Source organism: Chrysochloris asiatica, unplaced genomic scaffold (assembly GCF_000296735.1).
Source record: "Chrysochloris asiatica unplaced genomic scaffold, ChrAsi1.0 scaffold00102, whole genome shotgun sequence".
Classification (NCBI taxonomy): Eukaryota; Metazoa; Chordata; class Mammalia; order Afrosoricida; family Chrysochloridae; genus Chrysochloris; species Chrysochloris asiatica.
The window spans coordinates 7496968-7519244 of NW_006408620.1; the positions used below are offsets into that span (position 1 = coordinate 7496968).

The 22277-nt window shown below is 43.9% G+C and overlaps 1 protein-coding gene across 2 annotated transcripts in view; it reads left to right on the forward strand.

Moving 5' to 3' along the window:
- The window catches only part of GRIN2A (glutamate receptor, ionotropic, N-methyl D-aspartate 2A), a 525447-nt gene that overhangs the window by 459865 nt on the left and 43305 nt on the right, over positions 1–22277 (forward strand). For both annotated transcript variants that reach the window (XM_006867221.1, XM_006867220.1), the window contains one exon: positions 9186–9373. In XM_006867221.1, coding sequence (XP_006867283.1) covers positions 9186–9373 — 188 coding nt within the window. The remainder of the gene's footprint in view (positions 1–9185; positions 9374–22277) is intronic.

Here is a 22277-nt window from a genome sequence, read left to right on the forward strand (position 1 = left end):
CAAATATTGGCAAAGAATGTTGATTATAGTGAGGACTTCTAGAGCAATGAACAAATCTCCTTTTGGAATAAGTTCAGCCTGAATGTTCCCTAGAAGTGAGGATGGTGACATTTCATTTCCTATACTTTAGACCAGTCCCTGGAGAAGGCTAACGGTCAGTGAAAAAGAAGATCCTCAGTAAGATGGACTGGTACAATGGCTACAACACTGAGCTCAAACACAGCAGTGATTTTGAGAAGGACACAGGACTCGGCAGTGGTTCATTGTGTTGGACACAGTGGTGGTATGAGTGGGAACAGATTCATTGGCCCCTAACAGCAGCACAGAACACATCAATCTAAGAATTAAATTAGCTTAATGGAATTTTCTTGAAAAATGATTCCTTGGTGAACTTTCATCAATGTCTGTATAATTCTGATTTAAGAGTATGTATTTATATTCGGTTTGAACCGTAAGATTTGTAGTTCAAGCTCACCAGCCACTCTTTTTAAACCCTATACAGGGTCACTGTGGGTCAAAATTGACTCAATGGCACTTAGCAAACAACAATTCTTGTTCTGGTGTGGCGCTGCAGGACAATGCACCAGACTGCAAGGTTGGTTTGAAACACAAGGACTGGCTAGTGTTTTCCATCTGTCGTGCATGGGGTCTTCATCAGTCAGGGACCAGCAGTGTGGATGCTGGATACAATCTCTGTGCCTGCTACCACTTCTGGGGCCATGGATGTCCTTCCCCACCAGTAGTCCTGTGTGTGTCCCCAATCAGGATGTCCACTACCCTTGCTTCTCAGCAGCATCATCCTCAAACATAATTCCCTGAATCTGTCTGTCATTTCCAAGACTCTCTTGCTTCCAACAGCTAGCCTTGCGAGACAAGAACTTTCCTCCACCTTTTACAGATGAGGAGACTGAAGATCAGAAAGGTCACAGGATCAGAGGACCCTGTGTATTGCACTCATAGAGTGGGGCCTGGGCCGTGCGATCCAAATATGCTGACAGCCTGGATTGATAACAAGTTTCTCTTCCTCTGAAAATGTCAGTGTGAACAACAACAACAAATGCATTCAGTTATCATCGATGAGCTGTTGAATTTTCAATAGCACATTAGACTAGACCTCCAAAACACACACACACACACACACACACACACACACACACACGCGCGCGCGCGCGCACACAGAGTCTCCGCTCTGGTTCCATTAATTCATCAGAACAAGTCAATATCTTGTTAAAGCCTTCTTGAATGTTAATGAATGAATAATTAGCTTTAACTATATAATTAGCCATTAAATGTGCGGGACCCCCAGAGAGCCTCAGAAAACATGTGTTAGAAGACAATGAGGTGTAAAACTTCTGATTTGGAAGTGTCAAGCGACTGGACAAGACAAGTCTCCACCCCCAGAGGGGCTCAACCCTGACTCTAGGATCTGGTCTTCTCTTGCTTAGGGCACTGGAATTTGTCACCAGGCAGATGTCGGGCTAGGCATGACCTGTCAAGATTCCATGGGAGCACAACAGAGATGCTAAGAAATGGCAGCATTCCTGTACAAACTTGGGAAACTGCAGATCTTCACAGCTGTCAAAAAACCCTGGCAGGAATCTCCCAGGTTCAAGTGACATGGCGTGCCCCTCTTTTGCTGCTTTGCAGAGAAGTGATCTTCAGCCTCACTCTTGTTTTGAATTACTGTCACTTCTCACTGCTCACTGTCTTGGGGACTGGGGTGGTGGGTAGAGGGTGAAGCCCCCCTCACAGACTTCAGACCGCCTGGAGGGTGGAAGGCATGCCAGGCAGCCAGCTCGGCAGTTTGGACTCCAGGTCTGCCCTGCCCTCGTTTCAGGAGGCCAAGGTGTCGTGCCATCTGTCACAAACGCCCAGGGAAGAGAGGGTACCCTCCATGGGGAATGGAGACAGAGAGGCTGTGCCAACCTCACTGGACCTTATTCAGCTTCAGGCAATGTCTCTCGGTTCTCAGCCCCCGACTGTGACCTGCCCACCTGCCCAGTGACAGCCAGGCTGAAATTACCTTAGCCTCTTATCCTGCTCTTACCGAAATACCACAAAGGGGTGGAGGGGCTGGAACAAACAGAAATGTGTCTTCTCGTGTAGGGAAAGCTTTAACTCTCCCTCTGAGAGAAAGTCCTCGCCTCATCTTCCTCAGTGTCCTTCAGTTTTCTGGGGAGATTGCCATCTTTCCCCTTCTGGTGCTTGTTTCTCTGAGTCTGGTCTTGTTGTGTCTCAAAAGTAATGAGGTTAAAGACTCAGCCTCCACAGATGTGGGCTCAAAAAATGACAAAGAAAATCCTGTTTTCCAGTGAAATTCCATCCACAGATGTAGGGGTTCTGATTTACAGCACATGCTTTGTAAGGGACACAATTCATCCACAACAGTGCCCTTTACTGAAATTGGAAAGGCCAGCAAAGAGAAGGAAACCCTTGTGAAAATTGTTGTTGTTAAGTGCCATACAGTCAGTTCCAACTCACAGCAACCGGATACAAGTTTTCCGAGGAGTGACTGGTGAATTTGAATCACTGACCTTGTGATTCACAGTCTAGTGCTTATCCCATAGTGCCGCACTAAGGCTCCCAGAAACCCCTGTCCCCGGGAATGACAATGCCAAGCCAAGAGGCTTTCACTGTGGCGCCCTCACCTCATAGTCTGAGGAATCATTCCCAGGGTTTCAGCCTGTAATTGACATGCTCTTCCAAACCCAGTGATACCAGTTGCCAAGCCCAGCCTCACTGATCACTATCTCCAAGAAACACTGCTGGTCCACACCCACAAGTGCCTTCTGTCCAAATTGGGCTTCCATCTCAGTCTGTTCTCTTTGTCCTCAAATGACCTCAACAACTCTTCACATCTATCTCTTTACTCTCAGATACCTCCAGGTCTCCTTGCCTGTTCTTTCAAAACATTTGACTTGATTGACAGCCATAACCCCCAAATCTGCTCTTCTGAGATAATACACCTGGTGGCACCAGGAGTTAAACATTGGGCTGTTAGCCACAAGGTTGGTGGTTCAAACCCACTAGTCACTCCACAGAAGAAAAGTGTGGCAGTTTGTTTCTGTAGAGATTTACAGCCTCGGAAACCCTATGGGGTAATTCTAGTCTGTTCTCTAGGGTCTCTGTGACTCAGAACTGACTTAGTGGCAATGGGTTCATCAGTGTGGTTACCCCTGTGGGCTTTGGCACTGGACTGCGGGTCATGCTCACAAACTGAGGATGACACCCTTTGCCTTTCTGTGTCTCAGTTTCCCCATCTATCAGTGGGGATGGCAGTAGTGTGTTTATCACTGTGTGGTTCCAAGGACTCAGTGAGATGAGCTAACGTGCAGAGTATTCCAGACTAGATCTGTAAGCCATAAAATCTGAATTACATCAAATGTGTTTATGTGTTTTGAGAATTTGCCCTGTGCCAGGCACTGCACATGCCTTTAATTTACACAGCATCGTTTTAATCCCAACAGACCACTTAACACACTTATTCCCAGCTCTGCTTTGTAGACAGAAGACTAACGCTGAGAAATATAAATCTTCGTCTAAAGTCCCTGACTGCAAACCCCCTTTCTACTACATCAATATTTTTGTTGTTATTATTGCTGGGAAATGGAAATATGATACAACATTTGCCAATCCAACATTTTCGGATACACAATTTGTGATCTCAGTTGTATCGACCGTGTTGGGCAACCGCCATCCATAATCATTGCCAAATGTCAGTTACACGTTGGGCTGCTAACTGTAAAGTCAGCAGTTAAAGTCCATCAGCCCTGCTCTGCAGGAGAAAGATGAGGCTTTCTGCTCCGAGAAAGACGTACTGACTTGGAAACACTATACAGTATCACTCTGACTCAGCTCTGACTTGATGGCACACAACAACATACAGAGTCTTCATCTCACCGTATTCTGTACATGTGATCAAAAGGGACCTGTCCTTAGAGAAGGATACCATTATTGATCCAATAGAGGCTTCCAGGAAAAAGAGGAAGACCCTCAATGAGGTAGATTGACATACTGGCAGCAACAGAGAGTGCAAACATAACAATGAATGTGAGAATGGTAAGGATCGGGCGTATTTTGTTCTGTTGTATACAAGGTGTGGCGCTGTGGGTTAATGCGCCAGACTGCAAAGCTGTTTGAACTGCAAGGTGGGTGGTTCAAGCACACCAGCTACTCCTTGGAAACCCTATACAGGATCGCTATGGATCAGAATTGACTCAACGGCACTTGACAACAGCAATACAAGGTGGGGAAAACTCAGATTTGACTCAGTGGCAACAAAGAACAACATTGTAGCTATTGTTAGATGCCGTGGATTGAGCTCGGGCTCATAGCAACCCTCTGCATAACAGAATGAAACACTGTGAGGTCCTGTACCATCCTCACAGTTGTCTTCCTTGAACCCATTGCTGTTGTCGCTGTATCAGTTCATCTTGTTGGGGAGGTGGTCTTCCTCTTTTTCCCTGACCCTCCACTTTTTCCAGTATGAAGTCCTTCTCCAGGTATCCGTCCCTCCTGATAACATGTCCAATGTACATTACTCCCAATGAGCAACCCAACCGTGTTTCTTCCAAGAAAAATTTGTTTGTTCTTCTGGCCGTCCGTGAACTTTCATCATTCTTTGCCAACACCATAATTCAAGTGCATCCATTCTTCTTTTGCCTTCTTTTCCATTATCCAGCATTCACATGAATATGAGGTGATTAAAAATACCCTGGCCTGGGTCAGGCATACCTTATTTGCTCTTTTGCAGCAGATTTGCAAATAGCACAATGCAGTATGTTATTTGATGTCTTCAGTGCTGCTTCCATGAGCGTTGACTTTGTGATGCCAAACAAAATGAAGTCTTTGACAACTTCAGTCTTTTCTCCATTTATCATGATGTTATTTATTGGTTGTGAAGATTGGTGGTTTTTTTTACATTGAGGTTGCAACCCATATTGGAACTGTGGTCTTTGATCTTCATCAGTAAGTTTTTTAAGTCCTCTTCACATTCAGCCAGCAAAGTTATATCATCAGCATATCAAAGGTTGTTAAAGACTCTCCCTCCAATCTTGATGCTATGTTTGTTCTTCCTCATACAATTCAGCTTCTCAGATTACTTGCTCAGCATACAGATTGAATAAGTAGGGAAAAGAATACAGCCCTGGTGCACACCTTTCCTGATTTTGAAGCATTCAGTGTCCCCTTGTTCTGTTCTGTTCTGGTCTGGTTGGAATAGACTGCTATTTTATACTTTCCTGCCCTCAGATTTGACAGTATCCTGCTCTTTGAGAGCTTCATCTCCCAGGAAAAATTCCTTTTCTTCTTTCTGCTCATTTGGCTATTTGTTGCCTTCAGGAGATTTGCCCTGAAATATATTACAGATTTACAAAAATCTCTGTTTGTCCACCCATTTTTTAAAATGTTTTATTGTGAATTATGTAATAGTTTACATGGGAGAACATTAGTTTTACATTCATCCTATCATATGTCGTTTCATTGCCATGGTTACAATCCACTCCATGCATCATCAACCAACCAAAGGGTGTCCACCCATTTTTAAACTATCATTAGACAGTTCTTGTATGTGGCCAGGTACAGGTTTAGATTTCCATCAGCATGTGGTGACCTAACAAGATAGAGAAAGGTTGTCGCCACATGAATACCAACAGATGACTTTCACATTTGAGTGTGTGCACAGATATGTGTGTGTACATATGTGTGTGTGCTTTAAGTAATATTTTATTGAGGTTCCAGTGAATGGCTACATAGCAGTTTAGGTTCCCCTTCATCAGCTTCTACAAGTTATTCAATAACAATGGCTGCATTCTTCACAGTGCATGAACTGTCTCGCTACTTTCATTCTGGTTGTTTCATTTCCTTTTATCTGGCTTCCCTACCCTTCCTCATGTTCTTATCTTTGTTTTTAAATAATTATTTGCCATTTGGGTTCATATAGGTGATTTTAAGAAGGAACACAGTGCTCCGGGATGATATTCACAATTTTGGAGCCATTTTGTGATTTAGGTGACAAGGTGCAATTATTATTTGTTTAGTTTTGAGGAACTGAGAGAAGAGAGTTGGGTGGGACCTCGGCAATAATCATACCCAGGTGAGCATCATCACCACACTCTGACTTGGATGTGGGAAGTACCCAGGATTTGTCATTGCATGGTCTGAGTTAACCCAGGATACACACGCAGTATGCAGAGACCCAGTTTCCCTATTGGTAGAGACAAGGTGTGCCTGCTAGTTTAGAGGTCATAGAGCTTCACAGTTGGAAGAACATCTCTAGAGAACCACAATGATCACCTCGTCTCACAGCTGCAGAACAGCCATCTAGAAGTAGAACGTGACTTTTCCTAGCCATCGTCCATCCCAATTAGAACTCACATCCCTTCTGCCTCCTACTCTCACACTCCTATGTCACACCCTACTGCCATCACCTACAAATGACTTCTAACGGCTCTCATAACTCCAAATCCCCTATTCCCTCATGTCTCAGGATTGCTAGCCATCTAGAAAGTCACTGTCTTCTCGGCGCCATAGATCACCAATGACAATGCGCAGTTCTCTTCCTCTTCTACTTGGGTGATCTGATCCTTTATAATACTCTCAGAACTGAAATCTGTGTCTCTGATCCTGCAGTCCTGAAATAAAGCTTCAGAATCTTCCCATTGATGGGAAAAGCTCTGTAGTTTCTTCCGCCTTGGCCATTACAGAAACAGACGCTTAAAACAGAGAATGAGGCTGGAAAACTTCCAATTCGTCCCACCCCCACAATAGGGAGTCCTTCAGTAGCTGGAAGACTGAGTTTTACGAACTCCCATACGACTTTTATTTTTCTTTGTTTCACTCTTTCTTGTCATAGAAAGTGAAGCAATAAATGTGGGAACATTGAGTGATCTGTGATTTCATTTTCCAACCTGTATGAAGACAGAGTTTTGGTGGTGCCACAGTGGTTAAGTGCTTGGCTGCTAATCAAAAGATAGGTGGTTCAAACCCACCTAGCACCTCCACAGGGAAAAACCTGGCGATCCGCTCTCGTAAAGAGTGTTGTTGTTGTTGTTGTAAGTGCCGTCGAGTTGGTTCTGACTCAGTCAACTTGTAAAGGGTTTCCAAGGAGCAACTGGTGAGTTTGAACTGCTGACTTTGTAGTTCAAACCAACCTTGCAGTCCAGTGCTTTATCCTATACTGCTACACCAGTAAAGCTAGAAAATCCTATGGAGGAAGTTCTACTCTGTCATGTGAAGTCACTGTGAGTTGAAATCAACCCAGCAGTACCACCAACAATGCATCAAGTGTACAGTTGATGTATCCATCCTGTGTTCAAGGGTAATCATGTCAGCTTTTAAAATAACCATGTTAAACACTAGAATCAGCATGAATGCCCATTCATAGGGATCTAGACTGAGTTAGACACCACCAGAAATTCAAATCCCATTACCATCAAGTTGGTTCTGACTCATAGCAACCCATTGTTGTTGTTAAGTGCCATCTAGTTGGTTCTGACTCATAGCAACCCAATATGGGTTGCTGAGGAGCAGCTGGTGAGTTTGAACTAACAGCTTTGCAGTTCAAACTGACCTTGCAGTCCAGTGCTCATCCTACAGTGCCACACCAAGCCTCCTAGAAACCCTATGTTGTTGTTGTTGTTAAGTGCAGTCAAATCGATTTCAACTCATAGCAACCCTGTATAAGGTTTCCAAGAAGCAACTGGTCAGTTGGAATCACCAACCTTGTGATTCAGACCAACTTTGTGGTGCAGTGTTTATCCTACAGCACCACACCAGGACTCCAGCAGTCCTATTGTAAGTTATTGTTAAGTGCCATCGAGTCCGTTCCAACTCATAGCAACCCTGTATAGGGTTTCTAAAGAACAACTTATGGGTTTGAACTGTCAACATGGTGGTTTGATGTCCAGTGCTGATTCTACAGCACCACACCAAGAGGCCTTTAGGACACCAGCAGCCCTATAAGACGGGAGTGGTGGTGGGGGGTCTCCCTAGGGTTTCTGAGACTAATTCTTTATGTGGACAGACAGCTCGTCTGTCTCCTACAGAGGGGTGAGTTTGAACTGCAGACCTTAGCCCAACACTTACTTACTGTCTATAAGTTACGCTGCTATTGTTGGGTGTCTTCAAGTCAGTCTTAACTCATAATGGCCCATGTGACCGAGTCGAACCACCCTATTGGATTTTCTGAGTTGTCATCTTTAGGGGAACAGACTTACAGGACTTTCCTTCAGTGTAGCTGCCAGCTGGGTTCAGTCTACCTACTGTTAGGTCAGTGGCCCATTGTTTGCCATTGCACCACAAGAAAGAACTCACCATGTTTATAGACATGGAAACAGTCACTCTGGAAAACAAGGAACCATTTGTGGAGTAGTTCCCATCGTACATACATTGTACATATATCATACATACAACTCATGGGCCAGTTTTTTGTGTGTGTGAATGACCTTTTATTGGTATCGAGCCAAGGCCATTGTTGTTGTAACGTCCATTTGTACATTTTCTGTGCCTGCTTTTATGTGGCAGCTACAGGCCCAAGTAGCTGGGTCAGCCTGTCTGGCACTCAACACCTCAATTATTTACTATCTTGTCTTTACAGTTTGCCAGCCACTGTTTTAAAAGTTGCATGTGTGCACCTAAATAATTTGGAAGGCTGTTCACCAATATGTTATTAGAGGTAGCCTCTGGCTTCTGGAATTTAGCTCCGTTTTAATTATATTGGACATTTCTGTGTTGTTTGCTTTTAAAACATTACCAGACCGTAAGTCTGGTAATAGAAACTTGTTTCTCTCTAGTTCATTTTCACTATTCCCCACTCTACCACTGAATTCTCCTGTCTCGTAATGGTCTGTTTGGTACCAATGCAAGCCTCTCTAACTAGACCGCTGTTCACTATTCAGTGTTCAGGAGAACTGCTTAGTAAACTAGCCAACTCGACTGTTTACTCACTTGGGTATATGATGCTTTGTGTCTTTATTTAGCTGTCTCTTGTAAGTTGAGAAGCAAAGGTGCTGGCTTTTATCCTCTAATTAAAAATAGATCCTCTTTATGATGAGGCACTGGTGTGCCCATGAGTCATCATGGGCAGCATGAAAGCTAGTGTGTGATGCTGGATCAGACCTCAGGAGGCCAACCCCGAGATGGTACCCAGCCACCCCCCATGACTCCCTGGTTTCTTGTCATTTCAGGAAGCTGGACGCTTTCATCTACGATGCGGCCGTCTTGAATTACAAGGCTGGGAGGGATGAAGGCTGCAAGCTGGTGACCATCGGGAGTGGGTACATCTTTGCCACCACTGGTTATGGAATTGCCCTCCAGAAGGGCTCCCCTTGGAAGAGGCAGATTGACCTGGCCCTGCTGCAGTTTGTGGGTGATGGTAAGACCTGGGGTAACCCCTGCTTTCTTTGGGACCAGGTTTTTAGTTGACTTCCCAATGGGTCTTTGTGTGATGGGTTTGCTCACTGAAAGTATTCAGAGATTGAGTGCTTAGTCCGTGATACCATTTTCTTCAGTTCATTTATCATGGGTACCAAATCTAGACAACTTAAATTTTAACAGGAATGTACTCTAAGAATATAGGAAGAAATATCACATGGGATTTGGGGGAAAGTGAAACAAATAGTCTTAGAGGAAAATAGGGTAGTCGTAGGCCTTTCAAACAGAAATTCTCTGGAATAGCTCCTCTCTTGAAGTCAGTGGTTCTGTATTGGGGAGGAAGGGACACCCAGGGGACATTTGAAAATGCCTTGAGACAACTTGTCACAACTTGGTGGAGGTGCAGGGTACTTTGTTTGCTACTGGCATCTAGTGGGTAGAGGTCAAGGAGACTTGTGAACATCCTACAATGCATACTGTCATCTTCACAGCCAAGAATTTTCCAGTCCCAAGTGTCAACCGTGCTGGGTGGAGAAACTCTAATTCAGAGCAATAGCATTGCATCACTAGGCTATACTATGTTCTGATCTCTCTTCTCTAAATTCTGAAGTTGAAATTCCAGAGGAAGGATCTCTAATGCTCTGGGCTAACTTCTTCCTAGAGTCCTCAGGGTCTGGACCCTGGGCCCACCAGCAGGTGGAGCTCTGCTGTACTAATATGGCAGCTCCTCGTACTTCCTAAGAAGGAAGGAAGCAGAGTCCATATTTGGAAAATGAATGGTGAGCACAATTCTCATGGGGTGACACTACAGTCCACCCCTTGACTTCCTCTCGTGCAAACCATATAGTGTCTGCCCTTGTGGGTCTTGCAGTCTAATGGATCCATGGCATATACGGACCTTTCAGCTCATTGAACTGATTGTTTCCAGCACAATTTCCTTCTTGGTCTGTCCTCCTGTGCTTCATAGTTGAAGATTGCAATCAAAGCCCAAAGTTTCCCAAGAGCATATTTAGACTCTTTCATGAGTTATGTGGCGTGATGTTTCCCTTTGAATACCAACACTGAGAAAGCAAAATCAAAGTCAACCACAGATGGAAGATTTACTCCCCCAAATTGGAACAAGTTGAAATATGATACAATTGCTGAAAGCATAGGGCAGAAGCAGGGTGGAGAAACTATTCAGAGATGGTTACAGAATCTGTTGCACCACATAGAAAATCAAAATGGACAGAGGCACAGAACAAAGTGCATTGAACTTCTGAAGAACAAAGACTCCAACCCTCATATTCTTGGTTATCCTAAAGACAGAAACCCACCAAATATGTTACATCTAGAATTTTAAATCTTCCATAATCTGGTGCCGTTTCATCACCTCTACCCACTTCCAGATCTAAACCCTAGATTCTCATGGTGGCATCAAGAATTTGGGGTGTATTAGATCTTTAACTCCCAAACGAGGACAACCAATTCTTTGGATCCCTTGTAGAATATCTGTACCTTCTTCAGATCACTTTTCATGTTCTTGGTTGTGATTGGTGACTGTGCTGGTCAGCTGTTGCTGTGAAACTGTGGAGGCAGACAGCAGAGAGTGTTTCCCTTGCTCAGAGGAGTGCAGGTCGATTGAAAAAGCGCTGTGAAAGATGTGGCGGCCCCACTTCCTGCTGCATACCCAGGGGTCACCTGTATGGGTTCTGCTTCATGGGTGTCCATGCCAAGGTATCAGGCTAAAGGAGAAGCTTCTACCTGAGGAAGCTCTTTCCTTGACCATATTGAGGCAGAGAAAAGCACACTGGCTGCCCACACACATTTCCAGGCTTTGTCATCATATTTGCTCACATTCTTCTGTCCAAAGCAAGTCTGGCTAAGCCCAAGGTCAAAGGATGGAGACGTATACTCTCCATTGTTGTGGGAGGAATGTCTGAGTTATAAAGCAAGGAATGTGAATACAGAGAAAGTGAAGAATTGGGCCATTTGTTCTCCCTGTTGTCATTAGCAGTGGTTGAGTTGGCCTTGACCCATGGTTGCTCCAAGCACAATGGAGTTGGACCTTTATGGTCCATAGGGTTTTCGCTGACTGACTTTCAGAAGTTGATCACCAGAGCTTTCTTCCTAGTCTTAGTATGGAAGCTCCACTGAAACCAGTTTAGCATTATAGCAACACACAAGCTCCACCAACAGATTGGTGTTTGGCTGCACATGAGGTGCACTGACCAGGAATCAAACCCAGGTCTCTTACAAGGAAGACAAGAATTCTACCACTCAACTACCACTGTCTCCTTGTTCTATCTACTACTAGTTTAAAAACCAGTGGCTACTGGGTCAGTTTTCACTCACTGCGACCCCATGTGTGTCAGAGTAGAACTGTCCTCCGTAAGATTTTCACTGGCTGATTTTTCTAAAGTAGATTCATAGACCTTTCTTCTGAGGTGCCTCTAGGTATACTAGAACTGTCAGCCTTTCTGTAAACAGCTGAGCTCACTAACTTTTTATACCTCCCAAGAACTCCAGTATACCACGTTGGTTCCCTACATGGAATTAGCAACTCAACCAAAAGGAACCTTGTTTGTGGAAGTAAACAGCACAAAACCTGGAATATAACAGGGAAATAGAAGATAGAATTCAATCATACATGAATGAATGATGTTGGGACAGATTCCATTTGACATGGAACCTTTAAATGTGATGGGGTAGCTGTCCAGGAAGTGAATTCTAACGCTAGCCCTGCCTTCAATTTCTGTCACCCTCTCAACATCTGTGATGAAACAGTCAACACATTTAGGAAACAGTATGTGCCAGTCACCCTACTGTGCAGACCATGTGTTCTATCATCTTTCCAACAGTTCTCTCAGGTTCAATGTTGCTTTTATCCCCATTTTACAGAGGAGGGCTTGTGTGTTTGACCTAGTAAGTGGCAAATCCTCTAGTTCAGGAGCCTGCTTCGGACAAGGGGTCAATTAGGCAAGATTCTGTATTGCATTTTATTTTCTAAGATGTCTACAAAAACTGATAAGTTTGATGCTAAGCCCATTTGGAATGAGCAATTTATGTCTATCTGAATGAAATTTATTGTCTTTTATTCAATATTCATAATTAAATTCATAAGTACTTCTGTAAAGGAACAATCTTTCTTACCTAAGTTTACTGCTCTGTGAATGCATACAGTAATATTTACCTGGAAGAAAATATCTTATGAGAACGAAATGGGAGAATACATGCAAAGAGCTTAGCACTGTACCCAGGAACATAGAAATCACTTAATCAGTGTTAGCTGCTACTGTCATCCTCACCACCATCCTCATCACTATCACCAACATTACCCCATGATCACCACCATCACCATGACCACCATTATCACCACTATCATCATTGTCATCACCATCACCACCATCCTCCTCACATTATCACCATGACCACCACTATCACAACCACAGTCACAACCATCACCACTATAACTGTCATTACCAACATCATGAGTACCATCACCATCATGACTGCTATCACTGCCACCAAAACCATCATCACCATCACCGTCATCACTGTCAACATCACCACCACCACCACCACCATCATCATCATCATCATCATCACTACCAATCCCCATTACTGCCACTAACTCCATCACCACCATCATCATCATCACCATCATTGCCATAACCATCACCATCACCACCACCATCACCATCATTGCCATAGCCATCACTGTCAACATCACCACCATCATCATCACCATCACCACCACCAATCACCATTATGACCTCCATTACTGCCACTAACTCCATCATCACCATCACCATCATCATCACCATCACTGCCATAACCACCACCATCATCACCACCCTCACCATCATTTTCATAGCCATCACTGTCAACATCACCACCATCATCATCACCATCACCACCACCAATTACCATTATGACCTCCATTACTGCCATTAACTCCATCATCACCATCACCATCATCATCACCATCACTGCCATAACCATCACTGTCAACATCCCCACCATCACTATTATCACCACCAATTACCATTATGACTTCCATTACTGCCATTAATTCCATCACCACCACCATCATCATCACCATCACTGTCATAACCATCACCAACATCATCACCATCATCACCGTCACCATCATCATGGTCACCGTCAGTGTCAGTGCACAAACCCTATATTCAACTGCATATTCACTGTGGCATTGGCAATAATGTGGCCAAGTCAATATCACAAGAGCAACCTTTATGGTTCTGCTCAATGAATTTCCCCTTTGTGGCAAAATAGAGAAAACAATGGGCAAATGCATCCATAAAGTGTAGAGGTGTGCCCCTTGTATTTACAGAGCACTAGGTTTCACAAATACTTTCTGTCCTAACTCTTTGGTTTCCTGGTCAGAATGCCAGGATTGGGTACTGTGTCTTCTCAGCTTCATCTTTAAGAGGCCATCTGGAGGCAAAATCATGGGAGAAAAGATGACGTCGTTCCAGGGGGCGTCTTAAGATAATCTTTCCGGAAAGCCATGTCCAATTCTGAATGTCTCTCTAGGAGTAAATACATGAATTAACCCAGCTGCATAAATATTTCACTTATCTTATGCAGCTTCACCAGGATTAATTATGCTCTAAAATTAGACCTGTTAAAGAGCAAAGTGCCGTGCGTACCTAATTATTATTCATCCTCTAGAATGGAGTGTTTATCCCTTGTTATGGAGTAGCTTTGGTGGATGGTTACGAGTCTAATGAGTGTAAAAAGTATTTTAAAATTCCTAATGAGCTGTGTAAATATAACCTTTGAGTGGAGGGTTTGGTTCTTGGGGGACTGTCTTACGTGAAGCCCACCAGGCATTTCTCTACACAGAAAGGCTACTAATTTGCCTTCAGAAATCACCCAGGCTCCCAGTCTTCTTCCTTGTCTTTTCCCAGCTAATTGTGCCCTTTCTAGAATGATGGGGCATACCAGAGGACTTTGGCTCTCGGTAGTTTATTAACACTCATGAGTACTTTCATCATTGACCATAGCAATGACAATCAACATTTCCTGAGAAAGAAATAGATTTATAGTTAAAGATATATACATTTCACAGTTTCATTTTGACTTGGTTATTTTGGTGAAAGTAGACACAACCAAAGACACATCTTTTCAAAAATTTCCACACAATTCAGATCTGCTCCTAGACATTGGTATTTCAAAAAGGGGATACCATAGTCCTTTTTTGTTTTCCTTCAAGGGACTTAGAATCCCACTATTTGGCAATGTATATGCTTGAAATACATCATCCTTAACTTAAAAATATAAAGAACTGGATAGTGCCTGGCTTCCATTGCTGAATGTTTTGATCAAAGTTTCTTTAACAGAGTACTGATCAAAAGTGGGGTAGGGGAGCAGACCAAAAATTCTCAATGGAATCCAGACTTTCTGGAGCCATTGAGGCAGAATGAGCCCCTGAAATAGTTGCCCTGAAATAATTTCTAAACTGTAAATCTGAAAACAAAACTGTCCCTTGACGTCTTCATTGAACAAAAACAAAAAAAGTAATTAATAAACAACATCTGTGTTGAGCATTGTGCTCTTTTGAAGAATCATCTCTGTAAGAGCAAATTGACAATGGCAATTGGAAAGGTTGGCCGGGAAGCTTATGGGGCAGTGAGTTTTAAGTTAATAGTGGTGGAATAAAGTGAGAAATAAAAATAAGGAGAATGGTGGCACAACTTGATGAATATAATGTACAGGTGGAAACAGTTGGAATTGTACATTTGGCAGTATATGCTTTCACCAATATGAAAAATGTCAGAATTAAAATGTGAACTGTATCTTAAAACACAAACATATAATTTTAAAAATATCAAGACATTCCTAACAAGTGGTATATAAACATTCTTAAGTGTAGAAAGGAGAGCAACCAAAGATAAATATGAGATTTTCTAGTGTTTGGGTTTTGTTTTGAATGTTAAGAATGATAGGACATGAGTCATAAAGAAAACAAGTGGAGTGTAATTTACACCAAAGTTGAATGGGGCCGGAGCAGACGGAGGCTTCATTAATCTGTTCATCCAGAAACTATCCATCGCACACCTGGTACACAAAAAGAGGTGGCGCTTGACTGAGTGGGCGGGGACTGAAAAAATGGTATTTCTGATTCTGAAGGCGAGGTAGAATAGAGGATCTCCAACCTCCTCCAGCTCTTGGAGTTTGTAATGCATTGTGTGATACTGGGATTTGAACAGGCAGAAAGAAGATCACAGAGGTCAAAAAAGTACCTGATGTTTCAGGAGCTAGCAAAGAGACATCGAGAAAACAAGGTGGATAACTAGATGATTCGGAAGCTAGTGATGCTGGGAGAAAGGAAGGAAACATGAATGGTTTTCATTGTTTTAATTCCCCACTATACGATTGTATGTAGACAGAGAGCAAACCAGATTTCCTGGTGCAAAGGGTTAATCAGTCAGCTGCCAACCTGAAGGTTGGTGATTCCAACCTCCCTCATGGCTCTGCTGTAGAAAGACCTGGTGATCTGTTCCCATTAAGATTGTTGTTGTTGTTAAGTGCCATCAAGTCTGTTCCGACCCATAGTGACCCTGTACAGGGTTTCCGAGGCTGTAAATATTTATGGGAGCAGAAAGCGTCATCTTTCTCCCGTGGAGCGGCTGGTAGTTTCAAACTGCTGACCTTGCGGTTCACAGCCCGATTCGTAACCACTATGCTACCAGAGAGAGACAGCCAGGGAAATTCTGCAGGGTAGCTGTGCTTTGTCATATGGGGTAGCCATGGATCAGGACTGACTTGATGACCTCTGAAAACAACATCCTATCCATTGATACATAGATGGGTGGGGTGGTGGATAGATGGATGAACAGACAAACAGATATGTATTGGCCAGCACCGTGCCAAGTATATAAGTTATTTATATATAGATATGTGTGTGTACATATGTGTGTATATATACATATGTGTATATGTGTATATACACATATGTGTATATGTGTATGTGTATATATAATGTGTGTGTGAATATATATATAAAACGTGTGTGTGTGTGTGTGTTTGTATGGTGGTGGTAGTGGTGTGCCTTGGAATCGGTTCTGACTCATAGTGACCTTGTATAGGGCTTCTGAGGCCGTAAATGTTTACAGGAGCTGAAAGCCTCATCTTTCTCCTGTGAAACAGCTGGTCATTTCCAACTGGTGACCTTGAGGTTAGCAACCTGACTCATAACCACTACTCTACCAGGGATATATATATGTGTGTGTGCGTGTGTGTGTGTGTATGTGTGTGTGTGTGTGTGTCAAGAGAGAGAGAGAGTTCTGGTGTGACACTGTGGAATAAAGCACTAGACTAGTTTGAACTTTTAGTTCAGTGGTTCAAATTCACCAGCCACTCCTCGGAAAGCCTTTACAGGGTTGCTATGAATCAGAACCAACTCAAAGACACTTAACAACAGCACTGTGCCAAACATATCATGTGATCTCTCGGTATCTCTTCATACAACATTTGAGAATAGACCTTTCCATCCCCATTGTCCCCTTGTGGCGGCAGGAGACTGAGGCCCGATAGGGTTCGGTGTCCTACGTCAGGAATTCTCCAAGGTGAATGCACATAGGAACCCCCAGAGGATCTTGTCAGCCTGCAGACCCTGATACAGTGGTCCCAGAGTGGGCCGGGGGGAGGGGGGTTTACATTCCCAACAAACCCATACTGCTGCACTGGGATATTCCCCAGGGTAGCTTTTTCTAGAGTTCGCTGGACTCCAGTTGTGATCATCTTTCCATTAAATCATGGCAACATGGTTCGAGTCATCTTCCAATTCTGATGTCACATTCATTCTTCTTCCTGAAGTCCACAGTTTCTTGAGTCATTCAGCCTACAGATTGAATAAATATGGTGAAAGGATACAACTTTGTCACACACCTTTCCTGACTTTAAACCACACAGTATGCCCTTGTTCTATTTGAATGACTGCCTCTTGGATTATGAAGTACGGTGTTAGCAAAGAATACTGTACCATGGACTGCCAGAAAAATGAACAAATCTGTCTTGGAAGAAGTACAGCCAGAATGCTCTTTAGTGGCAAGGATGGCAAGGAGACTTTGTCTCATGTACTTTACACTTGTTATCTATCAGGAAAGACCAAGCCCTAGAGAAGGACATCTTGCTTGGTAAAGTGGAGGGTCAGTGAAAAAGACTAAGACCCTCAATGAGCTGGAAAGACAGAGTGGCTGCAGCAATGAGCTCACACAGCAATGATCGTGAGGGCGGTGCAGGGAAGGGCAGTGTTTCCTTCTATTGTACATAGGTGGCTATGAGTCAGAACTGACTTGATGGCACCTAACAAGAAGAAGAAGAATGGATTTGAACCAGCAACCTTTTGTTGAGTTATCAAGTACTTAACCATATGCACTACCCATGGGCACCAATATTATATTGATAGTGTGACCAACTCGTCTCCTTTTTCTAGAACTCTCACAGTTTTAAAACTAGTGGTCCTACTTAAATCATATGTGTAAATACATGACAGACATGCATAGATAGCAAAGGACAACAAGATAGATGTTGTTAGGCATCAGTGAGTCAGTTCCAACTCACAGAGACCCTGTATAGGGTTTCTGAGACTACAAATCTTTATGGGAGCAGAAAGCCTCATCTTTCTCTTGTGGAGAACCTGGTGAGTTTGAACTGCCCACCTAGTGATTAATAGTCCAATGCTTATCCTGCAGGGCCACCAGAGCTCCCATATGATAGAGCGGATCTACGAAATATTTGAAAGCAATGCTATCTGTGTCATCTCAGCTGTACGAGAGGGCTTCAAGAAATTTGTGGAGAAATTCCATCATCTTTTCATTCCATTGTCCACGAACTCTCTGAAGCCCCTTTATGTAGCTATGTTGGGTTTTACACTGCAGCTTAACAAAACTCTCTTATAAAAACTCATTCAGGTGGCTAACTGACTGGAAGGATCTACATGCTCTGGTCTTCTGTGAACAAGGATCTTGGCTGCTGTTGCCAAGAGAGCTTTGGAAACTACCAACCCAGGATGATGATGCTCATGTATCTTGGAATTGAGGGAGCACCAGAAAGAGGTTCAGGGAGAAGGCCAACCCTGCATCTGAGTGCGTGGGCTTGGTGTCCCGGCCCTGTACAGGGTAGTTGTTACGGGTGAGGGACCCAGTGCTGGCAGCCAGGACAGAGAGGCTCTGTGTGGTCCCAGAAGTTTTGTATCTAATTAGGATTCTCATGCGTTGCTCTGGGCTCCTGGACAGATTGCTAATACCCTCAGCTCTGCTTTGTTCCAGCTTTGCAGCTTACTTACTGTCTTTGGGCTTACATCTGAGCAGGGGTAAATACCCAGTAAGTAAGGTAAGCATGGGCTTACTTGTGTTTCCTTATTAATCTGTAGCTGTGAAGCTGTTCACTACAGATTAGTAAGGAAGCACACATGAGCTCGTGCTTACCTTGTTTACTGGGTCCTCTGACCCCATCAGGGATGGTAACATTGAAAAAAAGGCTTTGATTCTGTAGGAAGATGCTGTGAGGTGGGAAGAGAGACAGAGGCCAGCCAGACCTAGAAGAAAAATCCTGGATGTGTTATGAATCCCATGTGAAATTGTTTACTAAAGATTGGTATATAAGCACAAATAAGCCCATGCTTACCTTGCTTATTCACTACCCCAGATACTATATCTGAACCTCTGGTAGAGCCAGATGCCCCTGGAGGACCGTCTTGGGGTGTTGTCAGGGCATAGTCTGAGGAAATCCCTGAAGACCTACTATTTCCCCACTTGGCTTTCTACAGAGTCGGAACTTCCACATTCAGAAGTCTCACAGGTAACCACTCACTCCTTCCTGGGGACCTTCAGGAGTGGATCTCCTCCTGCCTTCCCTTCTTCTCCTCATCCCTCTTCTGATTTGACACCCTGCAGTGCTCACCCCATGGGTCCCTCCATGGAAGCTCCCTTAGCCCCCTCTGCTCTAAGCTGCTAACCTTCCCCAGCTCTGTGAGCTTCACCTTGACAGCACACTTGTAGCATTTCGCAAAGGACAGGAAGCAAAAGGCTGAAGCAGAAGATTCTACCCCTAGCTGTACTGCTGTTATTGTTAATTGCCATTGAGTCAGTTCCAACTCCTAACAACCCTGTATAGGGTTTCCAAGGAGTTGCGGGTGGGTTTGAACTGCCAACCTTGTGGTTCGAAGTCCATTGATGATCCTGCCGTGCCACACCAGGAGTCCTAGCTGTGTGGCCTTCCTAACTTCCCTGAGTTTCAGTCTTAGAACCCTGGAGAGGATGAAGTATGAAAACAAACAAAGCAACTAGCCCGTGCCTGGTACACGTGGGTGCCTAGTCATTGTTGGCCTTGGCCCGTTGACATTGTTGTTGTTGTTAAGTGTCATTGAGTCGATTCCGACCCATAATGACCCTTATAGGGTTTGCAAGGAGCAGCTGATGAGCTTGAACCACTGACCTTCCAGTTCAAACGACTTTGCTGTCTGACGCATTAGCCCACAATGCCACATTACAATCCCCCAATGCCATACAGCACCCCTGTTCATTCCCATTGCCTTTCCTTTTCCCCCAGTACTCAGCAGTTCACTTGAGAAAATCCATTAAATGAATAAATGAATGAATGAAATTTGAAAATACTGGAGATAGATTCTTATAGGACTTACTTCCTGAATTGAGTATTTCCTCTGATGAAGGCAATGTTCTTTTTATTAAGAGGGATATTGGGTGTCTCTTGGGGGAGAGAAGCAAGGAGCTAATCACCAAATCACTGTCCAATGTGGCAGTCTTCCCCAGGCCCCTGACTCCTGGATTCACTGTAATACAGAAGCCAAATGTGTTGTCTAATCCATAATACGTTGTTAGGTGTTGTCAAGTTGGTTCTGACTCATCTCAACTCTGTCCAATAGAATGAGACACTGCCTGGCCATGCACCATTCGCATAATCATTGATAAAATTTAACCCATTGTTGTAGCCACTGTGTCGTTCCATCTCGCTGAGGATCTTCCTTTTTTTCACTGTCCCTCTATCTTTCCAAGCATGATGTCCTTTTCCAAGAAATGATCCCTCTTTATCACATGTCCAAAGCATGTAAGATGAAGTCTCACCATCCTTGCTCCTAAGGAGCATTCTGGCCATACTTTTCCAGGATGGATTTGTTCCTTTTATTGACAGTCCATGGTACATTCAGTATTCTTTACTAACACTGTAATTCAAATGCATCAGTTCTTCGGTGGTCTTCCTTATCCATTGTCCAGCTTTCACATGCATGTGAGGCTGAAAAAAACATGGTTTGGATAAGGGCTCACTTTAGTCCTCAAAGTGACATCTGTGCCCTTTAACACTTGAAAGAGGTCTTTTGCAGCAGATGTTCCTAATGCAATGTGTCCTTTGATTTTTTTAATGCTGTTTCCATGAACATTGATTTTGGATCCAAGTAAATAAACTCTTTGGCAACTTCAATATTTCTCTTGTACTTAATCTCTTTTACAGAATCCTCTGGGACAGATATAGTCAGCAAGATTATACATGACTGGGTTTTAGACATGCAGTGGATCATAAATAGCCACTGAGCCCAGTAATAGAGAAATTGAAGCCCAAAGAGGAAAATATGACCTCACCCAAGGCCACATGACAAGGAAGTGGCAGAGTTGAGATTAAAATCCAGTTTTTCCACCTCCTAGGAAAAGCACTGGACTGCTAGCCACAAGGCTGGCGATTCAAACCCCCAGCTGCTTCTCAGAAACCCCGTATAAGGTTGCTATGAGTCAGAACTGGAGTCATGGTGTGGGGCTGCAAGTTAATGCACTAGACTGCAAGGTCGATTTGAACCGCAAGGTCGGTGGTTCAAGCTCCCCAGCTACTCCAAGGAAACCCTAAACAAGGACTCTATGAGTCGGAACCAACTTGACGGCACTTAACAACAGTAACAATGTGCGTCAGAACAGATTCAAAAGCACTAAACAACAGCAGACCAATTATAAAGAGCCCTGTTGGCGTGGTGGTTAAGCGGTGGGCTGCTCACTCTAAGGTCAGTGGTTTGAACCCACCAGCCATTCCACAGGAGAAAGAAGCAGTAGTCTGCCTCCGTAAAGATGACAGCCTTGGGAATCCTATGAGGCTGCCCTACTCTGTCCCACAGGTCACTGTGAGTTAAGGTCAGTTCTACAGCAGTGAGACTTTGGGTTTAGACTAATTGTATCCCCACCCATTTGGCATTTGTTTGTACAGCAATGGCTTGTGCCTTGTTGGTATGCTGGAAGCTATGTCACCAATATCTCAAATATCATCAGGGATCCCCATGGTGGACAGGTCTCCACAGATGTTCTAGAGTAAGATGGCCTATGAAGAAGAGCCCAACAACCTACTTCTGAAAATTCTCCAGTGTAAACCCCGTGGACAAACCGAATATTGCCCAATTGAGTGCTGGCAGATGAGCCCCTAGGTTGAAAGGCATTCAGCATGCATCGGGGCGGCCACCATGGGTAACGAAGGACAACAGTAGCAAACTAATCATACGGTACAATGTAAGCTGGGAGGATCTCTTGTTCTGTGTCATTGGGGGAACAAGGATTGAGAAGCCCAATGGGGAGCACTTTCAGGCTGGTCCACAGCTCAGTGCAAGTTAGAAAGGTCTCTGGTGGTCTGAGCGCTCTCTCCCTAGACCCTGCCCCATCAGACAGGAGAGGTGATGCATGAACAAGGGCTCTGTTTCTCTCAGGTTGGACCATACTGATGGAGGAACAGTAGACATGCTTCACCTGGTATTTTGTTGGAAGCAATCTAGTCAGTTGTGACCCCTGATGACCCCATGTGACAGCGGAGAATAGCCCAATGCATTTCCTAGGCTGTACCCCTTATGGGAGGATCCTGACCATGTGGTAGATTATGTGTTGTGCTGTTAGAACCCACCAGCC